Below are 27,620 nucleotides of genomic sequence, written 5' to 3' on the forward strand. Positions count from 1 at the left end.
CAGTTCCTTTAAGTCTCTTTTGGATAGGCATAATTTAAAAAATTATTGAAGAATATGTTTTTACTGTATTTTTATTACATAAATGTACATACATTCATTATATGTGGCAGCTACTCCATATAAAAATGAACTGTGATGGGGGCCATTATTCAACGCGAGACGTATACTTAGGACCACAATATCCGATAGAAAGGTCAATGAAAATTCTCGTATACAATCATTATGCTTTATTAATTTCATGTATTTATATATTTATGACAATATCGTCTCACCTAACCTTATTAAGTTACTAATTATAGTTAAATTTCATAAATTTTGAATCAATAGGGCATAAACTGGTAGGTAAATAATATCGTTTTAACCAGGGATTTTCTCTAAGTGATGATTCAATTTCCAAAAATTTAAGGACAGTTCTGAGTACACCTAACATCAAAAATTAATAATAAATTTTCTCATAAACCTAATTTTACATCAAATAAATTTAATGTTCCAAGACAAATTCGAAATTGAGACCTCTATCTGGCAAGGGGTTTCTGTTCTTGTTTTAGGATTGCACATTCGATTTCTTACAGATGTAGATTTGTAAAATATCATCAAAACATACATTCTAGCTTCAAGTGTTCCGGACAAAACAACGCTTACTACTACAAACAACTGTACAACACAAACACGAGATTATTTCTTGAGCAAACGTAGAAATTATACAACAAAATTCACCCTTAGCCAGACAGTCCTAAAACTAACTTTACCCGATTCAAGAGAAGATAGAAGTCAACGAAAGAGAACTAAATTAAGTGAATCAATAAATAAATATCGGATATATCGACAATATACAATTATTACAATTTACATTTACTTAACGAACACAGCACAAAATTAAAATATGTATAAATGAAACCGGCTCACTGGGTTCTTAGTAAAAACGTTCACTAGTTACAACCTACGTGAAAAATCAATTTACAAATAGTTTACATTATTACGAAACACGTATAACCAGAATCCTGACACCAGATCACCCCTCGAATATCACTCTCCTTTTAAAATATTCGTAAAACTATTGTTACGAGTAAATATATTCAATGTTCGATATTTTTCTTTACGTATATCGGTTTTGTAAAGCAATGATTTTATAAAAATACCTTTTACTAGAGTGAGGTGTTCTCGACGCTTGTATATTATGGGTCGCTCGCTACTCCTAGCCGCTACAGGGTCTACGGACGTGACACCCACCAGTTTATTCTCTAACTTTGGTATACTGTGTACATGTACCTACGACGTTCCGTACCAACCCATACCACAATAAGATTCAAAATAAGAAATATATCAACTTTCTCTGTACCTACGAGATTGAAGGTAACTTTGTTTCATTAATAATAAATTATTAAGTAGCGATTTGCACCTGATGTTTTCTACAATGAATGTCTTTTAGAATTATTCTCCATCGAATGGCACAACATTCATTTCGTCCGAGTAATAGATTTTTATCAAAGGATATTGAGAATCTCGATAAGAATTTTCTAAATTATTAACGTCATTCTCGTAACATTTTACATTAATTATAATATTTCCTATTACGTTTATTATCAGTTAATTACGTATATGGTGTTATCGAAAATCGTATACATTGCACGTGTAACTGGCCTTCCCAAACTACAAAGAATGTATAAAAGAAAGTAAACCGAACTGAGATTCACAAAACCAGCGCTCGGTCCTGATTGCTAACAAAATGAACTAGTCGTCGTGTCTCAAAATTAATCTCAATAAAATTATTCACACTAAAACAATTGTACAATATTTAAACCCTTAAATTATTACGTACGTATTTACAGAATAGCAATTGGACAGCAATTAGAAATAAACGTCAAATATATTAAATAATAACAATATCGTTACTAATTGCCTTCTTATCAATGGTTAATTATAAGAGGTCCTTATGGTTTTGTGATTCAATATCATGCGAAAATTTTGAGAATTTAGATTGTTTGCAAATTGCTTGATGTCAGAAATAAATAAAGACCTTCTCTACCTAGTCGTGAAGGTACGAAGCAATCTATAAGAAATTCTGACAGATTTGCTATTCGGAAACTTATATTAATGTCGCAGTTAGAATAATAAATAACGAAGACTATCAAGCACTTTGCAAAAAAAATGTTCAATAAATAGCCAATCTGTGAATGAGAAGATAATACCAAAATGATAATTATCCATGCATAATAATCACATAATATCGATGCAGTTTACTAATCATATACACTGCTTTTTTGGTAATTATTGGTATTGAGATTGTTCTATAAATAAATTTATACTTAACAACTGCAAAAATCTCTTCATCACACTATCATTATTATGCGATGTCACTAAGTTACATGCTAGTTATAATGTAATATTATCATGAAAAGTCCAACATACAATTTATACAAATTAAACTGTTCTAGTAACAGCGGCCGTTGGATCGATTGTTTCAGATTCATCACTCGTTGATGCAAACTCAAGATTCGACGTTACAACTAAATGGACACCGAAAACCAACTGTTCAATGGCCTTAGTGGAATCTGAAACAGAGATCTGCGTGGTGGCCGCACCCGGGGCGAGCCTACTGCGGCGAGGTGGGCGGACTCATGTTGTCCGGCTCGTCTCCGGAGCCGGGCTCGCCTTTGGTCTTGTTCTCCTTCTTCCACTTCATTCGCCGGTTCTGGAACCAGATCTTAATCTGGCGCTCCGTGAGGCAAAGCGCGTGCGCGATCTCGATCCGTCTCCTCCGCGTCAGGTACCGGTTGAAGTGGAACTCCTTCTCCAGCTCTAGCGTCTGATACCGCGTGTACGTTTGCCGTCCCCGCTTTCTTTCTGAAATCAGATAACGTAGCATGTTAATACAAAATAAAATTTACATTCAAATCGAAAACAGTTGGTTTAATTTATAAAATTCGCGCGGCAGCCCTGGGAGCGCCAGACGTTAAAAACTGCATAGGCATTTCTGATAAATGGTGGTTATTTGTAAAAGGCGAACACTCCCGGCGGAGTTAATTGAAAATTGTTTTGAGCTTATCAATTTGTTAATTGTTTTTGCTTGTCGAATATTTCTCTTCGCTGTCGAGAACTAGTTTAAAGGTATCTACTTTGCTAATCGGGTTTTGACATTGACTGCACAAAATCTTATACAATTAGGTCGTACGGCAGGTCCAATTAGTAGAGTTGAATCAAAAAGCGATATTTCGCAATCATTGCAAGCATACATTCTAGTTCATTAGTATTCCTTTACGATTAGTCTTCGCCTATGTCGATTAAGCTAGTGGTTGAATACCATATTGCTTGTTATAGTGGGGATTAATTTTGAGGTGCGTATTAAAAAAAACGTCACAAAATCAGCTCCTGCGTGTTTGTAGAGCCGCGGCGATCCGCTACCGGAGCCAATTAAAATAATTTAAGATGCCGCAGGCCTTTTTTCGTTTTGTAATCATTACTCTTCGAAGAAGATGCAAAGCCTTTTATACACGGTTTAGATTCTCTGAACTGTAATTTGTATTAAAGGAACTGCAGCGAGATTTAAGTGATGAATGAGACAATATTAACAAATGAATCATTCTAAATAGCAAGGATTTTCGATTTAATAGGTCAAATCCTTTAGATTGAATTGTAGAGACATCATTCTTAACTCATGGTTTTAGCATAACATTGCACAAAATTTCAGAAACAATACTTATTTATAACACAGTTTACTATTGAAAACAAGAGCAACAATTTGGACCAAAAACTTGAGAAACCTTTCCTTCAACTTGCTATTTAAAAGCATTAACATACCAAAACTTTTACCAAATTCTTCGCCCAATTTTAGCATTTAACATTCTTCGGGCTATTAAACTCGGATAGTGGTGAGGTGAAGTTTGAAACTCGGGCGTAAAACGAAAGTTAACTGTTTGTGCCGCGGTTTCACATCACGCGAAACTCGATATACACACAGACACGAAAACTTCGTGGAATCAGACACGGGGTTTAGTGACAGCCATTCTAAGAAAATGTACAGTCAGAGACGATACCTAAGTATCTGCTATGGTATATGTCAGTAGTATTACTAATATTAAACCAGTAGGTACCGTATGTTCTAGGACACAAGAGCGTTTTCAGAACATCTTCTAGTCCAGATGTTGACAGTAAAAGTACCTACATAAAAAGTAAAAAACCGTGATGAGATGATAAACGTATCGTTTTGTAAATGTTAAGACTTGCAGTGACAAATGTGGCTGCATATATCAATATAAGTAAGGGCAGATTGTGACCTTTCTCTCGAATCGCATTAGTCTTGATTTGGAATCGAAGTGGATTGAGGAGATAGCTTTTTTGCATGTTTTGCTTTCATCAATAAGAATAATATGTATCTAGAAGAGTGACTGACCGACTTTAACAACGTCAAGGACTTCAAAAACAGCTTTGCTTATCACGTTTGAAGGTGCATTGTATTATGCCTTCAAATTTTAGTTTTGTGTGTAATTTGCTTTTTAAATCCGTCAATCCCGTGTCAGCATGGTGATGAATTTCTTGTTGACTTCATTTGTAAGTATTTTGCAGGATGCCCTAGCGATGACGAATAAGTTTTCAGACTGACCAATGACTTTCTTGGAGCTTCACGTACAAACATCTTTTGATTTAAATAGTCTTCAGTAGAGGAAAACATATTGAGGAAACCGGACTAATCTCAACAATTTGGTGGGAAGGTCAGATGGCAGTGACTTTCGTAATCCAGTACTTCGCTAAATATCCCATAGGACGCTAATACGTGGAGAAAACGCACTCACTAGTCAAAAAAATATATCATATCTTCTTTTACGATAATACTAACCTTTTGGCTTGCTCATTCTTACATATTTACCTAAGTAAATTTAACCAAAAAAGCAAATCCCGTTTCCCGAGTCTACGGATCGGGCGGCTGCAGCGGGTTCAAAATTATCGGCCACTTGTTGCGGCCAAATTGATAAGTCTTCGCTCCCGTGCGTTCCAGGATGCAGCCCATTGTAGTTTTAAGGCTTTTAATGTTGTTTTAAATGTTTGTAACTATATGTTAGCACAGTCGCCATCAGATACATCGGAGCGGCCAAGATGTTCACAAATATCTGAACAAAGCCTCTATTATCAATACGTTAAAGTGCATGTTTAGATATTTTTTAGCATTTTGGCAGCTTCGATTTATCTGATGGCCTCTATAATACTTCCATTAATATTGACATAATGGCTTGTTTCTTTATACCCACTTAGGGTAATTTTTTTCTTGAAAAGTTTCCTCTCGAAGACTTAAGACCAATGAAAAGGGATCAATCCGTCACTCATTTTATCATTGTCATTGTCTATTGTCATTAAGACTGTCTGCCTAAAAAACCTCAACTTTACCACGTGTATGTAGATTGTAGGTTTAATATGTATAAAACATAAACAGACCTGTAACGATTGTTATCAATAAAATTTCATTTTCATTTTCATTTTTTTCAAGGGAAATGACAGCTGCGTCATCGCCACCGCAGTAAAGTCGCATCGGTAACGCATCCGAATGTCACCTTAAACAGTCCAACGCTAGGGAACAGGCGTCAAGTCCCCACACAACATCCAGAGCGGGTTAGGCACACTGCAATCACTGCATACATGTTTTTATGTTGTACATTACCGAAACCGCCAAGTAATGCGCTCGCGGCTCCCAGCGGCTTTATTATACGCGACTACGGACGGGTAGCTGTGGATGCATAAAACATGATCCGCGTCAGATTTAAACCGTATGTAATAAGAACAAACATTAAGGGCGAGGGCACATTGGTGCGCAGTGTTGGTTCATGTTTTCTAGTTTTCTGCTAGCCTCTGCCCACGATTTCTTAAGCGTGGGATGATGATGAAAATGATTGATAAAAATTATTATTATGTCCGTCCTCGGGCCTCGAACTATCTCTAGACAAAATTTCATCTAAATCGGTTAATCAGGCGTCAGACAGACAGACTGGGTTATTAATTTATAGTATTAATAATATATAGGGATGGATGGTTAAAATTATAAGAACTGTTGATATATATATATCTTTATATCTACCTAAAAGTAATTGGGAAATCTTAATCTAATATAGGTTAAGCTAATTTAAGCAAGGAAGTAAAAGAGCTACATTGAACGGAATAAACAAACTTCTTGTTTACAAACTTCCGAACCAATGCAAATTTTTTTACTACTACAAGCCATCCTTTATATGTCACTTCTCCTTACCAACTAAACATATCCATGTGACTTCATCAAGTTAATTTTCTTTATGCTGTTACATATCTTAATTTCGTTTATTTTACAAGCACCCCTAAGAAGACGACATTTTTTATTCTAAACAAAACACATTGTTCATATAATATATCACATAGAATGCACCGTATATCCATTATATATTTTAATCAAAATCTCTTACACCATTATTTAATTAAGCATCCAAACGGGCGTTTTTATGAACGCGCCTTTACCCGCGCGTTCGGACCGGCCTTTGAGACACTACGCTCTATTAGTACGAAATAGGAACAATTTACAAAGTTTAGGTAATTTTTAACTCTTTGGTAACGTAATTAGGTTCAATTTGAATTGAAACTTTCTCGGACATCAATCATTTCAGTTATGAAGATTCTTAGTAACGTATTAATATCAAACACAGCTGTACCTTACTCTGTATTTATAAGGAAGTATTGCGATTCGTATCATGAATTCGTTTTGTTATTTAAGACTAGTCTGAGATTAGATTATTAATGTAAAATATATTTCGACTAATATGCTTGTACCATTCATACGGATTGCGTGGAAAATATTAAATTGCACTATGAATAGAATTACTTCATTCGAAATTGTAATTTTCAATTTATGCTTCTAACTCTCTATCTAACCTAAGTAAAAGTCAACTCCCTACCTAACCTAAGTAAAAGTTAATATTTAGGAACCTGTACAGTGTGTACAGCAAAAAAAGGACAAACTAGTTAGGATTGCTTTTTCAGTAAAATGGCTATGATCTCAACTAGGTATGCAAACAGGATTCGTGTTTTGAGTTTTTCCTAATCCTCTTCATAATTAACTTTTAAAACCCAGGAATACTCTTCACTAATACAAACAGGCTGTGTTTGACTCTGACATGCAAGAGTTACCAAGATTTTTCTTCAAAATTGTCAAGAGTTTTGGCCCACGATATGTCGTTCGTCGGTCGACCGTCGCCTAGAAATCGCAGCTTGAGCTGTAAACTCAGCGCTGCATGTTTCAGGACATATCGTCATAACATGTCACTATGACTTCATATCAAACAAGTGTTCAAACCGCGTCTCAAGCGCTCGTCTGCACCGCAATCGCAGCTTTGCCAGCGGGCGCAGCGCTGCATGTGTCGGGCCCCATAAATCATCCGACAGCAGGGGACCGGGGTACCGGGGGGGAAATCGGGGGCCTTTCACGACACGGACCGTGGACGTTCGAGAACTTTCCTGCCCAAGGAAACAATGCGCGAAGTTTTTTGGGCCCGTAGTGGAAATCGTGGAAAGCGATAGAAATAATAGGGACTTATTTATGGTTGCTGTTCACAACGCGAAGTTTGTTAAAGATCGAATATTTTTTTATGAAATACTTTTTCTTTTAGATTTATTTAAGTTTAAATTCTCATATGAGAAAATTTCACTAGATACAACCACCCGCATTCAACCAATATTCCATATTCACAACACAAGGTAATGAACGACACAGTTTAATGATGCCCTATAAGATGACAGATTTGAGCTAGTGATTTTTACGTTTTATAAGTAGGAGAATGCTAGTCTTTTATTTAGTATATACAGTTTTGTTTAGTATTTACGTGGACATATAATGTCCACGTAACCCTGTTACACCATTAGGCAAACATACGTTAAAGCAGCTTAACTTTTTCCATTGACATAAGCCTCATGGGAAACTCGGCAACAATCAACAAATCCGTACCTCTCGGTACACAGAATATTGGATTAATATTCCCAGGAACCAGAGGTCGAGTACATTTATCTGGATAGACGCGCAGAAATATTGAGCGGTCTGGGTGCTACTATCTGGGACCGCATTTGTACTGATTACGGCGTGCATTCAGCCAGGGGTCGAAAAGGGCTTGATAACAGGCGGTTATCCGTCAGGCGGTGACAGATTAAATCATTGAATGAAACGCAATTTAGCGTAAAAGGTCTTACTATTAAGTATGATTTGAAGTTCTATACTTCTATAGGAATCTACCCTGGCGACCTACATCGGTTGCGTTTTTATTTCTTATCATATAAATAAAACATTTGTCACTGCTTACATCTTGTCAATACGTGACGTGACTTCTTAAACCACAGCGATAGATCTTAAAATGACAAAAATTAGTACCTATTTACTATCCATAGATAATCTAGTTTTAATTAAACTTGTCAACATTACAGCACATTACAATTTAGGTATTTAATAAAAAGACCGTCACGTTTTGTTCCGTGACCTTACCATTGTTTTTAGCAATTTTGAATTTATGAATTCATAACATAAACGCAAAACATATTCAACCGCAAATTCCGCCGTGCAAAAAGAGCGCGTAATAGCGAGCGAGCCTAAATACCAAATTCATCAAGGGATGACAAGTGAAAAGAGCTTTTAATTTAATTCGTTGCAGCGCCCGAGGAACACGAAAAAAATACAGCGACAGCTTGAAGCGATATCGACAATCAATAATTCATGTCGTACAATTTCATACATATCAACGCAAGGGTATCATCACATCGTGACCCACAGCCTTAGTAAAATGCCCACCTTAAACGCTACAGCGGTAAATCGAACTTCGTATGACTGCGGTCGCGAAATATAATCTTTTAACATTCTGTGACCACTCAGTGTATTGCAACATCGTACATGATATCAAACGGGTATTCAGATTAATGCAATTTCTCTTAAACGCTTGCACGTCATAAATAAAATTGCTGGTTTCCGACGTTGTTCGGCGAAGGTCCGTGTGAGGTTAATACGTTTAATTGATAATGCATTATTATCTGTAAAATTTGACTTTCTCTTAGCTTCAGCGGCCGGATGATGATAACATAAATATTGTATATGAACAACTATATTTACTGTCAAAGACGTTCTTAGACGTATATTCTGAGCAGCATGACTTATTATGTGCTAACGCTATTAGATGATGACGACCATAATACTATTTGAGAAATTCTAAAGATCGTTCACATAATAATTCAGCAATATGTCAATATACAAATTTTACATGTAAACATATCATTAAGTTAAATATATGAAGACGCCTTACATTTGATGTGCTCGTTATAATCGAGAGTTATTCGAAGGATCCCTAAAATACTGCCTCGATACAGCCTGATTGCTTTACATTTAAGGTCGTAGCAATTTAGTCCCGTCGTTGGACCAGACCGATTTAATTTATCCTTTTCAGTGAGAGCTGAAATGTTGCACGAGTGTAAATTATGTCCTGCGACTATCAAAATAACATAATAAATTAATGGTTGTACATTCGACTTCAAAACAATTGCACTAAGCAAGCAGCACAACGAGCCAAAATACACAGGCTGGCAACCCTAGGAAACCAATTTGTGAGCGTCATGATAACATCTACGCCCAAATACGATGGATGACAAAACACGCAACACCATAATTATAATTACCCTTACATGAGTAATGAAGAAAAACAAAACGCGACTATAATATTTGGACAAGTGAACTTTGTTGGTAATGGTATAGAAACAAAGTAGAATTTGGAGTAGCACAGGCACCATCTGAAACTGTCGCATTAACAACCATGTTACCGGCTGATAGCTTGAATTACTTGTGTATATAGAAAAATGGCATCTGTATGGACAGTTTATTTTGTAATTACTTAAACCTCTAGATACTTTAGGTAGGTACCTACGTTCTAAGTATGATTGTGAAGATACATTGGGTAAGCTAAAATAAAGTTGCGTTTTTTAACGACTCGCTTTCTAAAAGATATATTAATTATAAATAACTTGCATTCAAATTCTAGATTCGCTACTTTCATTTTACTTTAACTTATAATTAATTTGGTTAGATTCGAGTCCAACGCATAACTACGAAATGGTCTGGTTAGAAAAGTTACTAAAAATAATATTTTTTGTCTAAAATACAAAGAAAATAAGTTAATCGTTCTTACAGCGCAGTAGGTGGGATAAATTTATTTGGTCGGAAATGAAAAAAATGCAAATATGGCGGCCACAGCGACGTTAGTGGGCCGGCCTCTGATTCTATCCACTGTTACGTCTAATGACTAAATTTTTAAATAAAATAGTCATTTGATATGTAGAGACAAGTAGAGGTAAATATGTAGGTAGGTACCTACTGGCTTAACTTGAGTATCATTCAGAAATGTATTTTGAATCATTAGCATTTAGGTAATATTTTTCCATTTCCCCTTTCATATTCCACCGCTCTGCTGAGAAATAATTTATATGATGTGACACAACACAAAGACATCATTCTCGGCTGCCGGCACTGATTCGCGGCGCGTTACGAAATGGAATGTTATTCAGCTTAAATTCCGTCGGTATACGCCAAAAATTACGCGGTCCCGGTCGGGGATTGAACCAAATTCCACCCGCAAAAAAGGTGTCAAATGAAATATTCAAATATATTTTAATATAATTCATGCGGCGGGCGTTTCATTTCTCCCTCGTAATGGAATGCTAAATTTTCGGGCGAACAAAAAATATATATTAATGCGCGTACCTAATAGCTTATACAAACTCGTTTGTTGGGCATTGTCGGTAACAATGGGTGCCATAACTCGACGTCGGCGGCACGGCCGGTGACGTCTTTGTTAGGCCGAGCTTTGTGCGGGGCTCCGCCCGCGCTGTCGGCGCCTCGGCTAAACAACGATCACAACAGACCCTGCTGCGGGAGCTGCGCGAATTGTTCAATTCACACTACGATAGAGTGGGTTAGAACTTAGAACCAGGTGGATAACGCGGCTGGCCATATGCACCAGTCATAAAATAGGCCCCTATTTTATGAAGAGTTACCGCGTTGCGTATCTTGCGTCACCAATTCAAAGGTACTTGCATGATAACATCGGCACATTAAAATGATCCAATTGCGATAATAACCAAGCCGCCTAAATTATCAATTCCCATTACCTAAATGAAATCCATAATTCATAAGGCATCAACTAATCAACAAAAAAAACTAAAACCGAATCATCCAGGCTCTTACAAAAATGAACCTCCCCGCGCGGAGGTGGGCGGCTAGCCGCCTAATTACCAGTTTTGTTGGACCATTACTATAATTTGCAGGAAAAGCACGAATGAATATTTTATTTGAGAAGGCGATGGAAAGTGAGTAATTGCGTCGGATCACGAAGTGAAAAGTTATGAAAGGTGCCGGCGAGAGCGATTTTTCAACGCCAGCCATGAAAGTGAAAATCTTAATGAAAAAGAAAATATTCAATCAAAAATGCTCGAGAGGCATCTATCCATACAGGCGTCTTCGGTTCCTGCTTTATTAAAAAGCTATGTAATACATTCATTGATTTTTCAAGATACAATCAGAGGAAATTAATTATAAGTTCCGGGCTTTAAGATAGAAGCTTTCTTTAGTTCCGTTTATACTCTTTTTGGACATTGACATAGGTACTTGACCAAATTAACTATTTGAACAGATACAGGGTATAACCAGAGTAAGCAGGATCTCTTATTTGCCTTAGGTGTACAGCTGATTAACTAAGATAGGCTTTCTTTACACACATCGCTGAAATTATCTCTTATTAAAACTAGATAGATAGCGGCAAGATAAATAAGCTAGAGAGGTGCCTAAAAATTCATCTCGGCGTAATGCTCAGCTCAGAGCGCATTAGGGCTCCAAGATGAGCCTCGCCGCGGGACAGCGAGCCCCAGGGGGCTCCCCTGCCCCGAACGGGGGGCGGTCTCCGCTCCAGAGAATATTTGACACGGGTCTGGCAGATAGACAGGCCGGTCATGTGTGATACCGAGCAGGAAACGGGGGAGGGGGGCCTTTTTTCCGTTCCTCTATCGACGCGCCTATACTTAAATATAAGTATAAAGATACATTTATGATTTATGTGCCACCGACTCACAGCACATGTGCAGGCATCGGATGCGTCGCTTTTTGTACCCGCCTAATGATATGAACCGGCTTAATATCACATTAATGAGTTTCATGTGATAATAGATTTCAAATTTAATATCTACTACTCTAATTTGCTTCTTATTTCACCGTAAATTGTTAAGTAGAAAGGTAAAATTAAACGCTCGCGTGCATTACAATGCGCGATAATGGACAGCGAATCGTCCATTATCTATTTCAATTTGAAATGGTAAGAGTTTGAAAATGGAATTTTAATACCACATAATAAGTTCGGCTTCGGCGGCTTAGTGGCGGTCAAACTTTGATTGGCGTCCTATCCCGGGCTTTAATTAATGTCCGCCAAGACCTCACCTCGGGCCAGACAGGGACAAGCGAGACGAAAAGGGACGACTACTTTTCGTTAATCTATAATAGAAACAAAAGAGCTTGCAGAACAACAATCAATCACTAAAACTTTGAACTTTATTTATTAAGTACAATGGTTGAAATTGGAAGTCGCATGTTAATCGACTAACTCCTTCTTAGTTCTGAAGATAGGAAATGTTGCCAGTTAATCAGGTTGAAGTTTACAAGTAACGCAAGCGGGGGAAATTTAGAGGTCCAAAGTCAAGGAGCAACTTGCGAGGGAAAAGTTAGTTGGGAAATGAAGGATTTAAGCCAGTGGAAATGAAATGTGACACGTCTAGAGCATACTTCAGGCGACTAAGTTCACGACAGTTTCTTGCAAGACCTCTTGCAACATCAACGAGCAAATAGATATAATACATACACGAGTATGACGACGACGACAGCTATTTTGTCACTTTCAAGTCCTATTTTGGCATTTTTGCAGTCGGCTTTGGTTTTCGTCACATTTAGTTTTGCCTGTAAGGTACCTAATTTCATTACTTAGAAACATCATAAAATAGACGTTAAAATAAAATTTACAATTAACAGTAGAACACATATTGCCACAAAATAATATTACCACTAAAATGTCAATCTTCATTATACTGGCAACTCCAATCACAACACACTCAAAACTACTGTCACGTCAATGTGTGGGTAACACTCGTATGACGCGAGCGCTCGTGTGTGAGTCGACATGTATTAATGGGGTTGGTGGATACGGACGTGGGTGTGCGTAGTTAATTATAAGATCGTAATGGTTTTTTAATAAGCTCCCAATTTTTTTTACCCTACTAGTTTGTACACTTCTTGGCATGTAATCTAGTTTTTTGTCTCTACATAATAATATCAGCACATTTTTTAATGAAAATTGTGGCCTAGATAACTAATGTGGTTTAAATTGCATGTTTTTAAATTACATGGCGTTGCAAAAAGGGCTAATTACGGATATTTACTTGATATTCACTTATCGCTGGATAATAAACATTACAGCAGAGCTCATATTTACTTTAGCGCCACCTATGTGGGAAAGGCGGAACTTTAAAGTTAGTACAAAGTTACTGTACGCACTATTTATTAATCTGTGACGCCACAGTCGCCACACCGCCGTACCTCATGACTCTCATGAGCGGTGAGCCGAAACATTTAGTTAAATAAGTTTTAAAATGCCTTTAAATTAATAAAGTTCGATATTTTGACGGAGGATAAATTCAAGTATTTATATATAATAAGCTTATATCTACGTTTTGATCGAGACTACGAGAGCCTATACCTAACTACATAAACAAGGGACACTAATTAGAGTAATTAGTTTTTTAACCTATTGCTATTTTTACTAACATGAAACAGGCATGAAAGTAACTAGAGGTAGGTATTTACATTTTAAAGCCAGTCCCGACGAACCTAATCCAAACAAAACAGATATAGGTATCTAAATTCTGTCTAAAACCGCACAAGCGTTCGAAAATTCCCTTTCCCGCGTTGCCGTAAAAATATCAAAGGACAAAAATGCCATCCGTCAAAGTCACGCGTACTACCGCCTAAACCGGAAACTCAGTACCGCACAGAATTAGAAATATATTTTTATACCTCAGTCCCCTCCAAAAAAAAGTTTATGCAAATAATAGCACATGTAAATACAGGGGGAAATCGGGATATCGCTTTCGTGCTCTAAATAAATAAACATTTGGGGTTTCTTTTCTTAGGGTATAGCTTTCGTAAGAGAGCGACGAATTAGTGCATAATCTAAGATGACGTTGTTTTTTGCGGATCATAAACTTAATTGCGCAAAAGAATTATGTATTTTAGTGGGGAAGTGAAATGGATTCTTCTTTGTTCATTTCCTGAGACAAATCTCTGGAGCGAAATAAAAGCGACCTGTAATAATTAAGGATAGAGAATAAATGGCTATAGTTTTTTTTTAAATAAATACTAGACAGTATTGTAGTTAATACTAAAACCATGACCTTATTCTCACTCACTGTCTAAGTCAAAGTCAGTTCTGTTAGATTTTAGATGCTACTTTAGATTTGATTTTTACTGTATGATTACAACGAATGATTTAATTAAATATATGAATTCGTGTTTTAATATGCCTAGTTAGTCGGTATTTATTAGAGTCGAAAGAGCACAGCCATTCATTCGCGACAATCTAAGTATATCCGGGAAAATCGAGAAAAATCGTGCCAAACCAATCTAGAATTCTTATTTCAGGAAAAATCAGTTAGGGAAGAATGGCACGACGACATTGATGCGAGGCACAAAAGGCGTCGGAACCAATCTATCGGTGCATTTATCGACATTGTTCCATAATCGATCAGGGCCATATCAGTAGCTTGCCGAGGGGCGGACTTTATCGTTTTGGACCAACCAGAATACACGCGGTCTGCGATTGTATATGGTTTTGTTACGGATCTCGAGTTACCTTACGCCGGTTCAAATTAGAAAGATCGCCCTCGCTTTAGTAAGTAAGTAGGTAATGTTAATACTTAATACACGAGCAGGGTTTTTAAGATTTCCATAAATTCATATGAGGGCATTCGCTGATTTCGACTCATGTTTCTTCTTATGTTATGGTCAAATTTATATTGGTTAGTCTTAAGCCAATGTTGAGAAGGTATGGAAATATATGATCAGATGAGAACAATAGTGTGTTCACGGTGGCTAGTGAAAATGTTCGTTGGAAAATTGAAGTGTTTTAGATAAGCATTGAGGTTGAATAAAGATAGTAGGGAAGTAAAGACTTGGGAATTAGGCAGTCCTATGTCCTATCACAGGGAAATTATGTACAGTCACCATAGGAATTAAATGTTGAGGTTATTGTATGTTTAATTAAGGCTGTGCTTCGTTTGTCAAGATCAAGATGGTACGTATACATGATATTGGTGAATCAAACTCGATAATTAGTTCTAAAGGGCATTATGTTGGTATGAGTAGTATGAATGCTAACACCACAGTGTTAGGCTACGGTGACTGCTTACCATCAGGCGGGCCGTATGCTTGTTTGCCACCGTCGTGGTATAAACAAAAAAAAGTAACATTTCTTACGTATTTAACTTAAGTTTGGTTTACGAAGTTTCTGACTAAACCTAAGTTTTGTCATATGAACTTAATAACCTAATATGATCTCATTTTGTCTTTAAAATGAATATGACTAAGCATTGCATTGTTAAATTTCGGTCCAAGGGTTTTTGACATGACAAAAACCTCCCGAAAATCGTATTAGAAACAATCCAACCACCATAATAAATACGGCTATATACATACGCCCTCTATTCAGCCTCTTTCAACGCAAACGGGGGAAATCAGGAGCAGGCACCAAAACAAATTCTCGTATTCAATCATCGGTTGTTCACAAAGGCTTGGAGGCTGATAACTGTACAATGAAATGTAACAAGTCGTCTATTCCCCATTGTGTGACGCGACCTAAGGGGGTGTAGGTGGGGGGGGGCATTATATTTCCATTTCCACCTCGATTCGCGGGACTTATCGCGGCCTACCTCGGACTAGGTGAGTCTATCTTTCTGTACCGTTGGGCAGGGTATACGTCATTGGTTTGTTAAGAAAGGAGAAATGTAATATTATAAATTGGAGTATCTTTATAATTTTCATTGGATATTACTTACTTTACTACATACTTGCTTCTGCCAGCAACTTCGTCTGCTTGAAATTATGATAATTGATATAAACTAACCTATCCTTTCCTGGGCCTCAAACTATCTCCATACCAAATTCAATCTAAATCGCTTCAGCAGTTTAACGTAAAGAGATAACAGGCAGATATAGTTACTTTGTCATTTAATACATTTAGTAGGGATAGTATGGATTCGTAATTTAATTGATAAGGATTTAACAAGTATTTCTAATGTGCTAGTACGTAGAAGTAAATGCTTTTAAATACATGATCAATCAATAACTCGACTCGACTCGTATTGGCTATTAAATTTTCACGAAAAAATCTGCGATCACAGTATACTTTTGTAAATAAATAATGATGTAAAATGCATCCAAGAATCGTATAGGATGCCTAAAACATGGAATCACATTATTAATGGCCATAGGATACACCACGGGAATGATAAATTACTCATCCGCTTCAGCCGAGACAGCGAATCTATTTTTAAGAGCATTGCCATTGGCCGGGTTTTTAAAGATGGCAACCGATTTTCGAAGATAAATGGGCGAATGGTTTCAAGTAGATAACATGGGCTAACGAGAGATGGTAAGTGCAAGTGCTACTGGGTTCTAAGACTTTTAAGTGGTGCCCATCTTTCATGCGTTAACTATCTGGTTATTTGCTGGTAAGGAGATGCTTCAGTTTATTGATATACTACTTATATATTATTTTATAATTATTATGTGATGTCAGGTAAATGTTAAAATATAAATTAAATTTCAATATTTCTGTGATAAAGGTAACGAGTTACTTGTGCTCTTATAAAAATACTTACAGGTACAGTTTTTGATGGACTAAATTCTAATGTTATGTTATTCGAAGACGACTATGAAATGAAAAAAATAATAATGTTATATTAAATTACTTAGGATTAATATGGATCTCAGTAATATAGATAATATTGTCCGTCCGTTTCTACCCATCATGTTTTAGAAGTTTGACAAACACTCTCTATATTCACCTACACCACATTAGTTTCACTGTCAGCTTGCCATTTTTATGGACAACTCAAAATTACAAAATATATTAGATAATGAAATGAAATTCTAAAGCGAGGTTTAGACTAGCAAGAACTTGCATGCAATTTTCATTATATTGCGGAATCTGATAAACATTTTGAATGCAGTTTGCCTTAGTAGTCGGCAGTGCAACGTAAATAGCATGCAAGTTCTTGCTAGTCTAAACCTCGCTTAAAGATTACAAAACGTATAGCCTAGAGATTGATGTCACTCACGTCCATCAATCCATGATCAATCCGTTTGGACTGCAGCGCATGTCAAAAAGTACACATATGTGCCATTTTCAACCAAAAGGGTACTTATTGTCGCTTGTCAGTAAGGCGCTATTTCCATATAGTTTCAATTAGAAAACAACCTTATCAACAAGCGACAATGTGGTACCCTTTGGTTGAAAACGTCACATATAAACTACATACTAAGTACATACACTATAACAACCTCTTAATAGTGTAGTTACGTTTGCAACTAAGTAGTTACGACTGAACATCTTCCGAGGACCAGATGCTGGGAGCTATTCTCGTAGCCATGCATCAAGCTCACGCAATCATAATCTATCACTGCCTCATCATTAGAAACGAACTTTCAATTTAATTTTAATATTAATTAAAACACTGGCTAGAGGCTCGTGGTGTGAAAAAAACATTGGTACCTAGTCTAAAATATACAGTCGCCATCAGATATATCAGAGCGACCGAGCTAGTCAAAAATATCTGAACATGCCCTTTAACGTATAACTAGTATAAAATAGATCAGAGGCTTTGTTCGGATATTTGTGAAACAAATTGGCCACTCTGACATATGAAGTAGGTATAGTTACCTACCTATAGTTATTTTTCAAACAACTTGGATACGATGACATATGTCATCTCAATACAATACATCTCATTACGTACTGATTGATGTAAAGGTATTATAAATACTTATATAGACTTTAATTTACATTCATCGCTTTTGATAATGTTATTTTATTATAATAGATGTAGATAATTACCGCACATCTTAATACGTTTTATATCTACATATATTTGGAAGATATCGACCGATAGATTATTAACTATACAGGGTAGCTACGTATTCAGTGACACGGGTCCAGACAGAACTTCGTAGTTGGCGTAGATTGCCCTGAAGTAGGGGTAGCAACAGTGTCAAACTATAATTAAATTTATGCGTTAACATTAATTAAATATCTATAGTACGTCCAAGAGCTAATTGGCATTTGAAATTAATCACCTATCGTGTTCAAAACATTGAAACAATGTAGCACAGTCGCCAGGAGAGAGACGATTCAAATAAGATTTTTAAGAACATTTTTCTAGCTAATTAAACTTACTTTGCTTTGCACTTTACACTAACAAATTTTTAAAATTGACATAAAATCTATATATTGTTTAAGAATAATTCCACTCAGAAAACTTTACAAATATACCAAAATTAAGTATACACTCTACGTTACAATGATTTAAAACGGTTTTAGCACTGCAAAATAGTTCCTGGCACTTCCAAATACCGCGGCGCAACTACGCTCCAAAATTCGCAACTCCAAACTCGAGCGCAATTTGAATGACCTCGCCAATTACAATAGAATCCCTAAATCAGGCGAGCCACCATAAATCAGTTCTCAGACAAATTCAAAAACAGTAGGAGACGGCGTACCTCGGCTCATTGTTCCCGATCGGTGGCTAAACAGAAGGTGAGCCTTTGTATTCCAGAGTTGTAAATTTCATGAAAAGTGAAATTCCTTTTGAATACCACTTCGACCCATAAAACGTAATCCCGGAACCGTGGCATTGTTTCTGGCACTTATTGTTTCACATCAATGCGAAGGCGAAATTTGTCTCCCGACTTGCGAAACGTTTTTGCTGACGCTACATTGTGCAAACTTGCAGAAACTAATTGTATTAAACGCCACCGGAATCCGCTTTTACTTTTAAACTTTTTGCAGCCACCTGCCGCTGCAGTACTGAGAATGTGATATCTAATTTTTTTGGTTTCGAAACTGAGCTCTGAATCATAATTACGAAATCCTATCGGTTATCTGTCGTTTGTACCGCAGTTACGAAATGTTAACGGAAAACGATGCAGTAATTTTCGAAATTACACCTTTGCTCTCTACAATCTGACAGTCAGATTATAGGCAGGTATCTTTTGCTACAGCCTACAACAGAACTGTTTAGTAAGGTGTGCTACGCTAGCGGCGTAGCAATTCGTAGTTACTAGTCATACGCATGTAATGGTATCAATTATCTGTGGATACCAACTTACAGGCCAATTCTAGTTTTAATTTGTTTTTGGTTGATGAAATGTCACTTTTGACACTGACAGATCAATATCATAGAGTTAGACCAAGAAAAGTCTGCAGCGATTTTAATAGCATACGCAGTGCAAGTGTTATTTTATGCGTCAAACTTCTATGAAATTATGACGTATAAATTACACTTGCACTGCGTGTGCTATCAAAATAGTTGCAGACTTTTCTTGGTCTAACTCTATCAGTGTCATATTGGAAACAGATCTAATAACTAAAACTAGAATTTGCCTGTTACGCCTACCAAAGCACTCATATTCTTGCTTAGTATAAATAATAGGTGGTGAACTTACCAAATTGACTTCTCATCCAGGGGTAGAGTGGACTAGGCAGCGATGCGTTGGTGTTAGGCGGGGGCTGCTGAGGGGGAGGCTGCTGCGCATGCATCGGCTGCTGGTGCATGGGCGGCATCTGCGTCTGGTGCTGCATGTCGTCCACGGGGTACATGAGGTGCTGCTGGTGCGGCACCCCATGCTGCACCATGTGCTGCTGCGCGTGCATGTGGTGAGGCATCTGCTGCGCCTGCTCGAGCGGCGGGCTGCCCGGCACGCCCGCGGGTACGGCCGCCGCCGCTTGCAGCTTGCAGGACGTGTACGCTGGCGTCGCTTGGTGACCGTTCGGACCGTACCCGTCTTTAGGACCCATATGGCCCATCTGGGACGGACTGTCCGGCCGGTAGCCGTTCTGCTCCATTTGCGGGTAGTAACCCAACCGGTCGTAAGGTGGAAATCTAGGGTAGGGCATCCCCGGCGCCGGTTGGGCCGGGTAGTGGTGTTGCGCTGGCCGGAGCTGCTGGTCGCAGCCATCCATTTCGTGCCCCTGCTGCGGCACCGCGCCGTAGTGCGCGTGCGCTTGCTGGTGCTCATGACCACCGTTCCGCATATCCGGGATGTATGCGTTGGAGAAGTATGCCATGTTATCGCAGCTGTTAGCGCTCATCGCGGGCCCGCAGCCCGCGCGGCTCACGTCCGTATCTTCCGTTGCAGATTTTCGGCCACCCGGGCCGACACTATCACCGTTCGATCACCACAAAAACACTTCGGATTCCATTCACTACACGGGCACGATCGATCTCACTTGCGGCTCACGCGGCGGACGGTGTCTCCTCATCGGATCCTCGGCGAATCTGGAATGGAAAGGTTAACGCACTTAGTCGATCTATTATTAAAGTATTTTTCCAATGGTCAGGTATCGAGAGGCGATTCTCGATCGATTGTTTGCTTTGGCGAGCTCGCGGCTAGATGTGCCAGAGTCAACACTCCGCCGCCTGACGGCAGACACAGACTGACACGTGTCCTAAAGCTGGGACACACACGAAGACATAAAACCTCATATGTTCCGAGTAAAACGCCTATTAGCGACAACCTGTCTGATACGGGCCCCCGTTTACCGCAGATAACTAAGCGGCGCATTCTTAGAAACGCGAGTCAAGTTCGAAGTCCGTCTTTGTCTGACTGACGGAACACCGTCTCCGAAAATGAGACAGGGATATGACATAGTGTCACGTCGCGTACATGTGGTTGACCCGCCGTCATAGCCTCGACATTTCCCAGCAGTTGATGGAGCATGAGTGACAGCCGCGTTTGGCCCGACGACATAACTTTACCCGGACGTTAATTTCTGTAGCGAGGCTAGAGTCGCCATTACCTCGGCGTTATCGTGGGATCTGGTGCAACAGGTTTTTAAGTACAAAATTTATTGTGTACGTGGTTTATGTGACAGCTACCAGAATTTACCAAGTAGCAAGTACAAAAAGTAGAAGCATGCAAATGTCTGTTTACGTAGAAACACACTGTTATGTTTGGCGCGACGTCATTTACTGGGGAGTTTTGGGACAACACGGCAAAGTCACATCAAAGTGTTTTGGACATGGATTATTAAACTTATGTCAAAAGTAAAAAAATCCGTACAACACATTGCTGGAGTGGTGCCGCCCCTTGGGCCGGCGTAAGTTATTTAAAACCCAAAGTTCAAGCTTCATTAGCGCCCGTTAATGATGGCGGAGACTCTGAGACAATGTTCCTACTCCTACAAAAAACATGCTACTGTTTATTTCATAACAGTGTCATGGAAAAATCAAACAAAATGCTTGTTTAACATTATTTATCCCTACACATTAAACTTGAAATCGTACAATACAAGACCTTGGCAAGCATTTCCAGGTTTGCGTACACAGATTGATTGCTGTTTTCCAAACACTTTGAAGTAGTCACCTACGGAAACGTTGATGATGAATTTAACATAACAATGATTAAAACCATGGGCACTGCCTAAAAGTCTACAGATTTATTCATAAGCCACAACTCCCCAGCTACCAACCAAAACCATGGCTAGATATTTCGTAAATTTGCATGTTGAGGGATGAACAATTTAAATTTACGATTTTACCACCCTCCATGCGGGACAACCCTCACGATTTTTTTAATTTTCAATTTCCATTTGCATTCCACCAAGTAGATTGGACACACCAATCTGCGAATACCTACTGCGTAGGTACCTACAGACGAGCGGCTGATTTATGGCTTTTTGTTTATTTGAAATGCCTCGTTGTCTCTTTAATTTGTATTGGAGCAGTGCAAGAAAAACATATTGGCTAATAACGCCAATATGCCATCGTGTAATATTGCAAAAACAACAGAAAAACGCTTGTACTAAGTGAAAATAATCATAAATACGATTCACTCATGTTTCAATTCAAAAACTTTTTAGTTCAGTGTCAATTCGCGTCATAAATAAATTTAATTTTTCGATTAGTTAACATAATTCCGATGTTCGTAATCGGGGTTGACTCATGTTTAGTGTTCGTTACCTACAGACACAAAAACCCGTTGGAGGTCTACTCCTAAGCACTTAAATTTGAGCCTGGCCGTTAAATAATTCGAGCACAATCTCGGTTACAATTTTTAATCTTTAGAACACGGACTAATGTTCTAGTCCGCAATTATTACGACGCCGATAACATCTCGTGGCGGTTCAAGGAACATGTCTTTAGCGGTGCGAGCGCACGTGAAATTAACAGTCTCACGTGATTTTGGTAATTTGATAACGGGCGACCGCATTTGATTTATTAGGGGTTGGTTCTCGGACACTTGTTCTCATGATCTTTGAGGGCCAACTGTTATGGTTTCTACGAGAGATCTAATTATCTTTTTCAGAAATAACTGTGCATGTGTGTCTTACACAGAACAGAATTGTCATGTCAACTAGATTATGGAGCGATGAAATACGACGGCAAATAAAAAGTATCAACGGGAAATAAATTTAAGTGTTTTATGTATCTGCTGAATGAAATGTTTACATATTTTTTACGTGACACTAAACCCAAATGTATGCGCTCGATTAAATTTTTATATACAAAAATCTATTTTATCCGCTTCAGTAAGGAATAGTATATCATTTGAAATAGTCCGAGCGACGTAAAAATTGTTAAAATATTCGATAACTCGTCGTACATCGTGTTTAGAATCTGGCCGATAAATCAACTAAAATAAGGCCGTGTAATAGACTCGCGGCCAAATTAAAAAGAATATTAATATGATTTCGCGTAAGTCGGGCCGGGGCTGTTAATCACAGGATGATCAAAGGGGGTATTTCGGGAAATTCCCAGCGCCTGTATTTATCATTTCCACTATTTGTCAATTAAAGAGCTATTGTGGGAGCACAAAGTGGTTCTGATTTATTTGTGTATCGGTTTTGGAACGAGTTGCCGGTGGAAAGAGCACGGAAACTTCCTTTTATTTACGATCAGTGTAGTAGTTTGGTATAAAAAGTTTAGAAAGACTGTTAAATGATTATTGCATAGTTTATTTTCATTAGATTATTCTGCTACCTACTGATTTCGTGACCTAAATTTAGTTTTAATTATCCTATTTTTCTGAACTTGTCTATTGATTACAGATTACGGATTACTATCAATAACTTGAATGTTCAGACTACCACATAACTTTTACATAAGTACCAATTTTTTTATACCATAGCTAGTCTACTCACGCAATCAAAGACGAGACGCTAAGTTAGCGATTTACAACCAACTTTTATAGAACATCGAAACATCGGTATGACAGGTATAACACACTTATATTACAAGTCAGTAAAAAGTTTTTAGTTAGTTTTTACTAAAAACGCATCTGTATCCGCGGCTCCAGCCCTCAAGCAAGAGCAGTAGTGTGGGAACATCCATTACGCCACGCACTCCTATTAATCTCCTTTCGTCTCTTCTGATCTCCTCCGATTATCTCTCGACTCAGTTTCGACTAATTTATTAATTATACTGTCCTGAGGTTGTATTTGAACGTTTCTAATTTTACCGCGAAGTTAATAGATGTCTGAAATACACATGCGTGCGATAAAACTACTGAATATTTTACCCTTAAGTTGAAATATAACATTTGGTATATTTTTAGAAAATTATCCTAAGGAAACTGCAAATTTTAAGCACTTACAATGATCAAGTTTGGGAACAAATCAAATTATTTTATTAAATATTTTGATTTGTGTTTTTTAAAGTAGTCACACTACTATATATAAATTAAAAACTGTAATAGATGTCATATATTAAAGAAAAAGTGACGAAGCCCTCCAGTGGTGAAGGCGGTTTTCTTTAATATATGACATCTATTACAGTTTTTTTTTTTTTTTCACTTACAATGATATTGAAGGAAATTATTTTTCGTCAACTATACTCATTGCGAAGAACAAGCCAAGTCAATAAGTAAACAGTACCTGATGTTAATTTAAATCAATTAGGTATGAGTTGACGGTTTACGGTTAGTATTGGAAACTACCGAAAGTGTCTGTTCATCATGTTTCCTTGTATACAAATTTGCGATGGGTCATATAAACTAAAATTGCATATGTACATTATGTGCGGTCACGCATTGTCCTGTTTTCATAGATTTTCACTGAATGAACTTAAGGAACGTAATGAAAACTATTCTTCGGAAAATGAAAACGCAGTAATGAAAATACTATTTAAAAATATGTTAAAACCATAAGGTATTTCATTGGCCTTTGCGTCTATTGCAGACGATTTATGGTGTTATACATTACACCGCCTGGGACGGAATTAAGGAAACGCAGGGATGCCCAGCACCTACATTACCCTCTCGGCTTCATTGTCTTATCCCACAGGAAAGACGAGCCAATACGTGTGGAGACAGGTCGGCTGCAGGAATCTGCCGCTTATTTCAGGTTGCGCCTTACCCTACTTGCGCCTTACGGAAATTCCATTCCGGGTTTTATTTTGGTTGAATTAATTTAATTGATTTTGATTTATTCTTATATAAGCAGATATATTAGTCCCATTACAATGGGGTCATAAAAGAGGGAACCGCGGAGACATCTTGCGAAAAGGTAAGCGGAAAAAAAATGAAAAAGCGAAGCAGTAGCTGATTGACGAATCGGGATAAGAAGTATTTGAAGTGTATGGAAATGTTGTATATGCCATGAATGCTCAACATAACAGAATCTTCGTAATTGGTTCCTATCGTAAGTTATTTACAATAAACATGTCTAATAACTTGTGAAGTATTTACATCAGTGTACTAAGCCTTATCTCTCTTCAAAAACACGCATCTACTCAATCTCGCCTCATGAAAAATTATGAACCTCAAAATTACTGAACTTGCCTGATTAAATTTAGAAGTTGGGCGGGTAATTACAGTAACACGGCATTTCACTCAGCGGACCCCGGCGGGGTCGTTGCCGAGTTTTTGATGACGAAAAAACTGTCACCGCCCGAAGTGTTAATTCCGCTGTAATGTTTTTTATTTTTAGGCATGTGGGCTGAAAAAGTGATTTATGTTTTGAAATTACTTGTTGTAATTTTTGACATGTGAGCATTTTATTCGGAATAATTTATGGAATATTTACCAAATTTATTTTTTTCTAAATTAGTCGAAACTGTAAAGTGAATAAGTAAATAGAACTGATAATACCCTTTACTTATTTTCAGATTTATTTTGAGATTGTAGGTATTTGACTGGTTTTTCGCTATACTGAAAGATCGTCTGAAAGAGATCGTTCTTTAGCAATAAGATCGTCTGCTGGCTCCTTATTTTAATATGTGTCATTTATTGTTTTCTATTTTGAGGTATACAATGAAATGTAGGTAATATATTGATTGACAAATGATTAGTGATTACCTATTTATGTCTCGATATTACATGAAATTCTAATTGTTTCCTGTAATTTTTTGGGCAATAAAATCTTGGATTTTAATTGATGTTTCGGTTAATATATTTTTACGTGGTCTTGCCCTTCCCGTAACACACAGTGCATATTCATCCGGCACATAACACATGGATGCAAATATCCTAAACGCAGCAGGAATCTGTTAATCAAAGCGCGTGGATCAATTAAGGGCAGCAATCAAAATGGCGGGCATTCCCGGCCTGCCATCAAAGGCGCGTCAGACACAGGTAATATCCGACAGGTAATGTCCGATATCTTGCACACATAATGGATTTTGTGAACATGGGTCGTTAATAGATTGGAGTATAATATACTTACACAGGTAGATGAAGAATGAACATGACTAATGGAATAGCTTAGGTATTTAAGTACAACTTTACATTTTTAACCATATACCTATCACATATATGCTGAGTAAAATTGCAAAGTTAGGTTTTCTTAAAGTTTACGAGTGAGTGCTAACATTTGTTAATATTTGAACTAAGTAAGTGCATCAATCAGTAAAGTTTCGAGAGCTTCATTCATAGAAAAATGAGGCTACTTATGTCCGCAATAAGTATCACGTAGGTACTTATATGAATATTTAAATAAGACCGAAATGCTCAGTACCTATCAATTTACGAGTAAGTTTTACAAGATTTCATAATTGTATGGTTCTATTCCGATTCTGAAGCCGCACGGCGGCACGGCTGAATGCTTTGCTATCATTATTTCTGATATTAAAAGTGACACTAGAGTAAGGTGCATTGCGGTAACTTGGAAAGCGGGGTAATTTTGGAAATGGCAAATTGCTACTAAACTAAAAGCACTTTCTTACAGCAACGCAGCGTTTTACATAAGCAAACAACTCGCGAACGCGAAGCGGCGCGGCGCAGCGCGGCGGGCCCACGGCGTTCGCGTTCGCAACGAGATCGCCCACGTAGGACACTTCTATAGGTATCAAAGGATTGATTTACCCCGCGCCGCATCGCTTCGCTTCGCGTTCGCGTGTCGTTCGCCTACGTAGTACGTTGCGTAAGCAAGACGCCTTGGTTAGCGTTTCAGTAGCGTATGTTTTGCTAAACTATAAGTGCTTCTGGTTTTCTACATATTTTCCGTTTTCAAAATTATCCCGCTTTCGAAGTTACCCCAATGCGCCTTTATTGCGTTTTTGTAAGTCAATAAGTATTGACAATTGAATCATTAGTGCAAATAAAAAAAACTATGTAAACACCCATTGATCTAGCTCTAATAGGATAAGTAACGTTTACGTGTTAATCGCGCAATTACGAAGCTCTGTATCTGTTCACCACACTAATTGCATTACAACTAGATAAGGCCTAATTACTGCACGTTAGCTTGACAGGTGTTAATTTAATCGCGGCCTGGATTAGCAGTGTTTCAATTAAGTGATAGTAATTTTTTAATGGATTGCTTGAATGGAGTTGATTTTTTACTACGTTTTGTCACAGAATATAGGTTACGCGCTAAAGTACGTCGAAATGGGAAATGGGCAGTTTTCAGTACCTGAGCACATTGGTTTCGACATTCTTGGTAAGCAACTCAAATTACCCTGCATTGCTAAGAAGTAAGGAACATCCACTAGAAAATAATCTACGTAGTATGAAAGAATCCCACGCTATGCCATCAAAAGCAAAAATATCTATTGCTTATTTTCAAGAATAGACTAGAGCACCCATACAAGTAAGACGCATCATGTTAGGCACCTTTTTAGGTCTTGCTTACTTTGTTAATCGCCACCACAATTTCAAACCTGGTAGTTCTCAATTTGGCGACATGGCTAGCTTCTCCTAAGCAGGCCTCTCCTACAAATTTGCATGGTAGTTTATCCGCCAGGCCGGCGCCCGAATCATATTCGTTTAATTAACATTGCTATCATACCAGCTAATTGTTATATCGTGCGGAGCTGATTTATGGCCCTACGGACAC

At 37.8% G+C, this 27,620-nt stretch overlaps 1 protein-coding gene across 4 annotated transcripts in view; it reads right to left on the reverse strand.

Annotated features, from left to right (window-relative positions):
• Positions 1–212: 212 nt before the first annotated feature.
• The window catches only part of LOC134751195 (homeotic protein antennapedia-like), a 240,536-nt gene continuing 213,128 nt past the window's right edge, over positions 213–27,620 (reverse strand). For all 4 annotated transcript variants that reach the window (XM_063686593.1, XM_063686600.1, XM_063686585.1 and 1 more), the window contains exons 2-3: positions 19,793–20,625; positions 213–2,844 (exon numbers count right to left, since the gene is read on the reverse strand). In XM_063686593.1, the coding sequence (XP_063542663.1) occupies positions 2,594–2,844; positions 19,793–20,438 (897 nt within the window). In that variant the 5' untranslated portion in view covers positions 20,439–20,625 and the 3' untranslated portion in view covers positions 213–2,593. The remainder of the gene's footprint in view (positions 2,845–19,792; positions 20,626–27,620) is intronic.

This window comes from Cydia strobilella, chromosome 2 (assembly GCF_947568885.1).
Source record: "Cydia strobilella chromosome 2, ilCydStro3.1, whole genome shotgun sequence".
NCBI classification, from domain to species: Eukaryota; Metazoa; Arthropoda; class Insecta; order Lepidoptera; family Tortricidae; genus Cydia; species Cydia strobilella.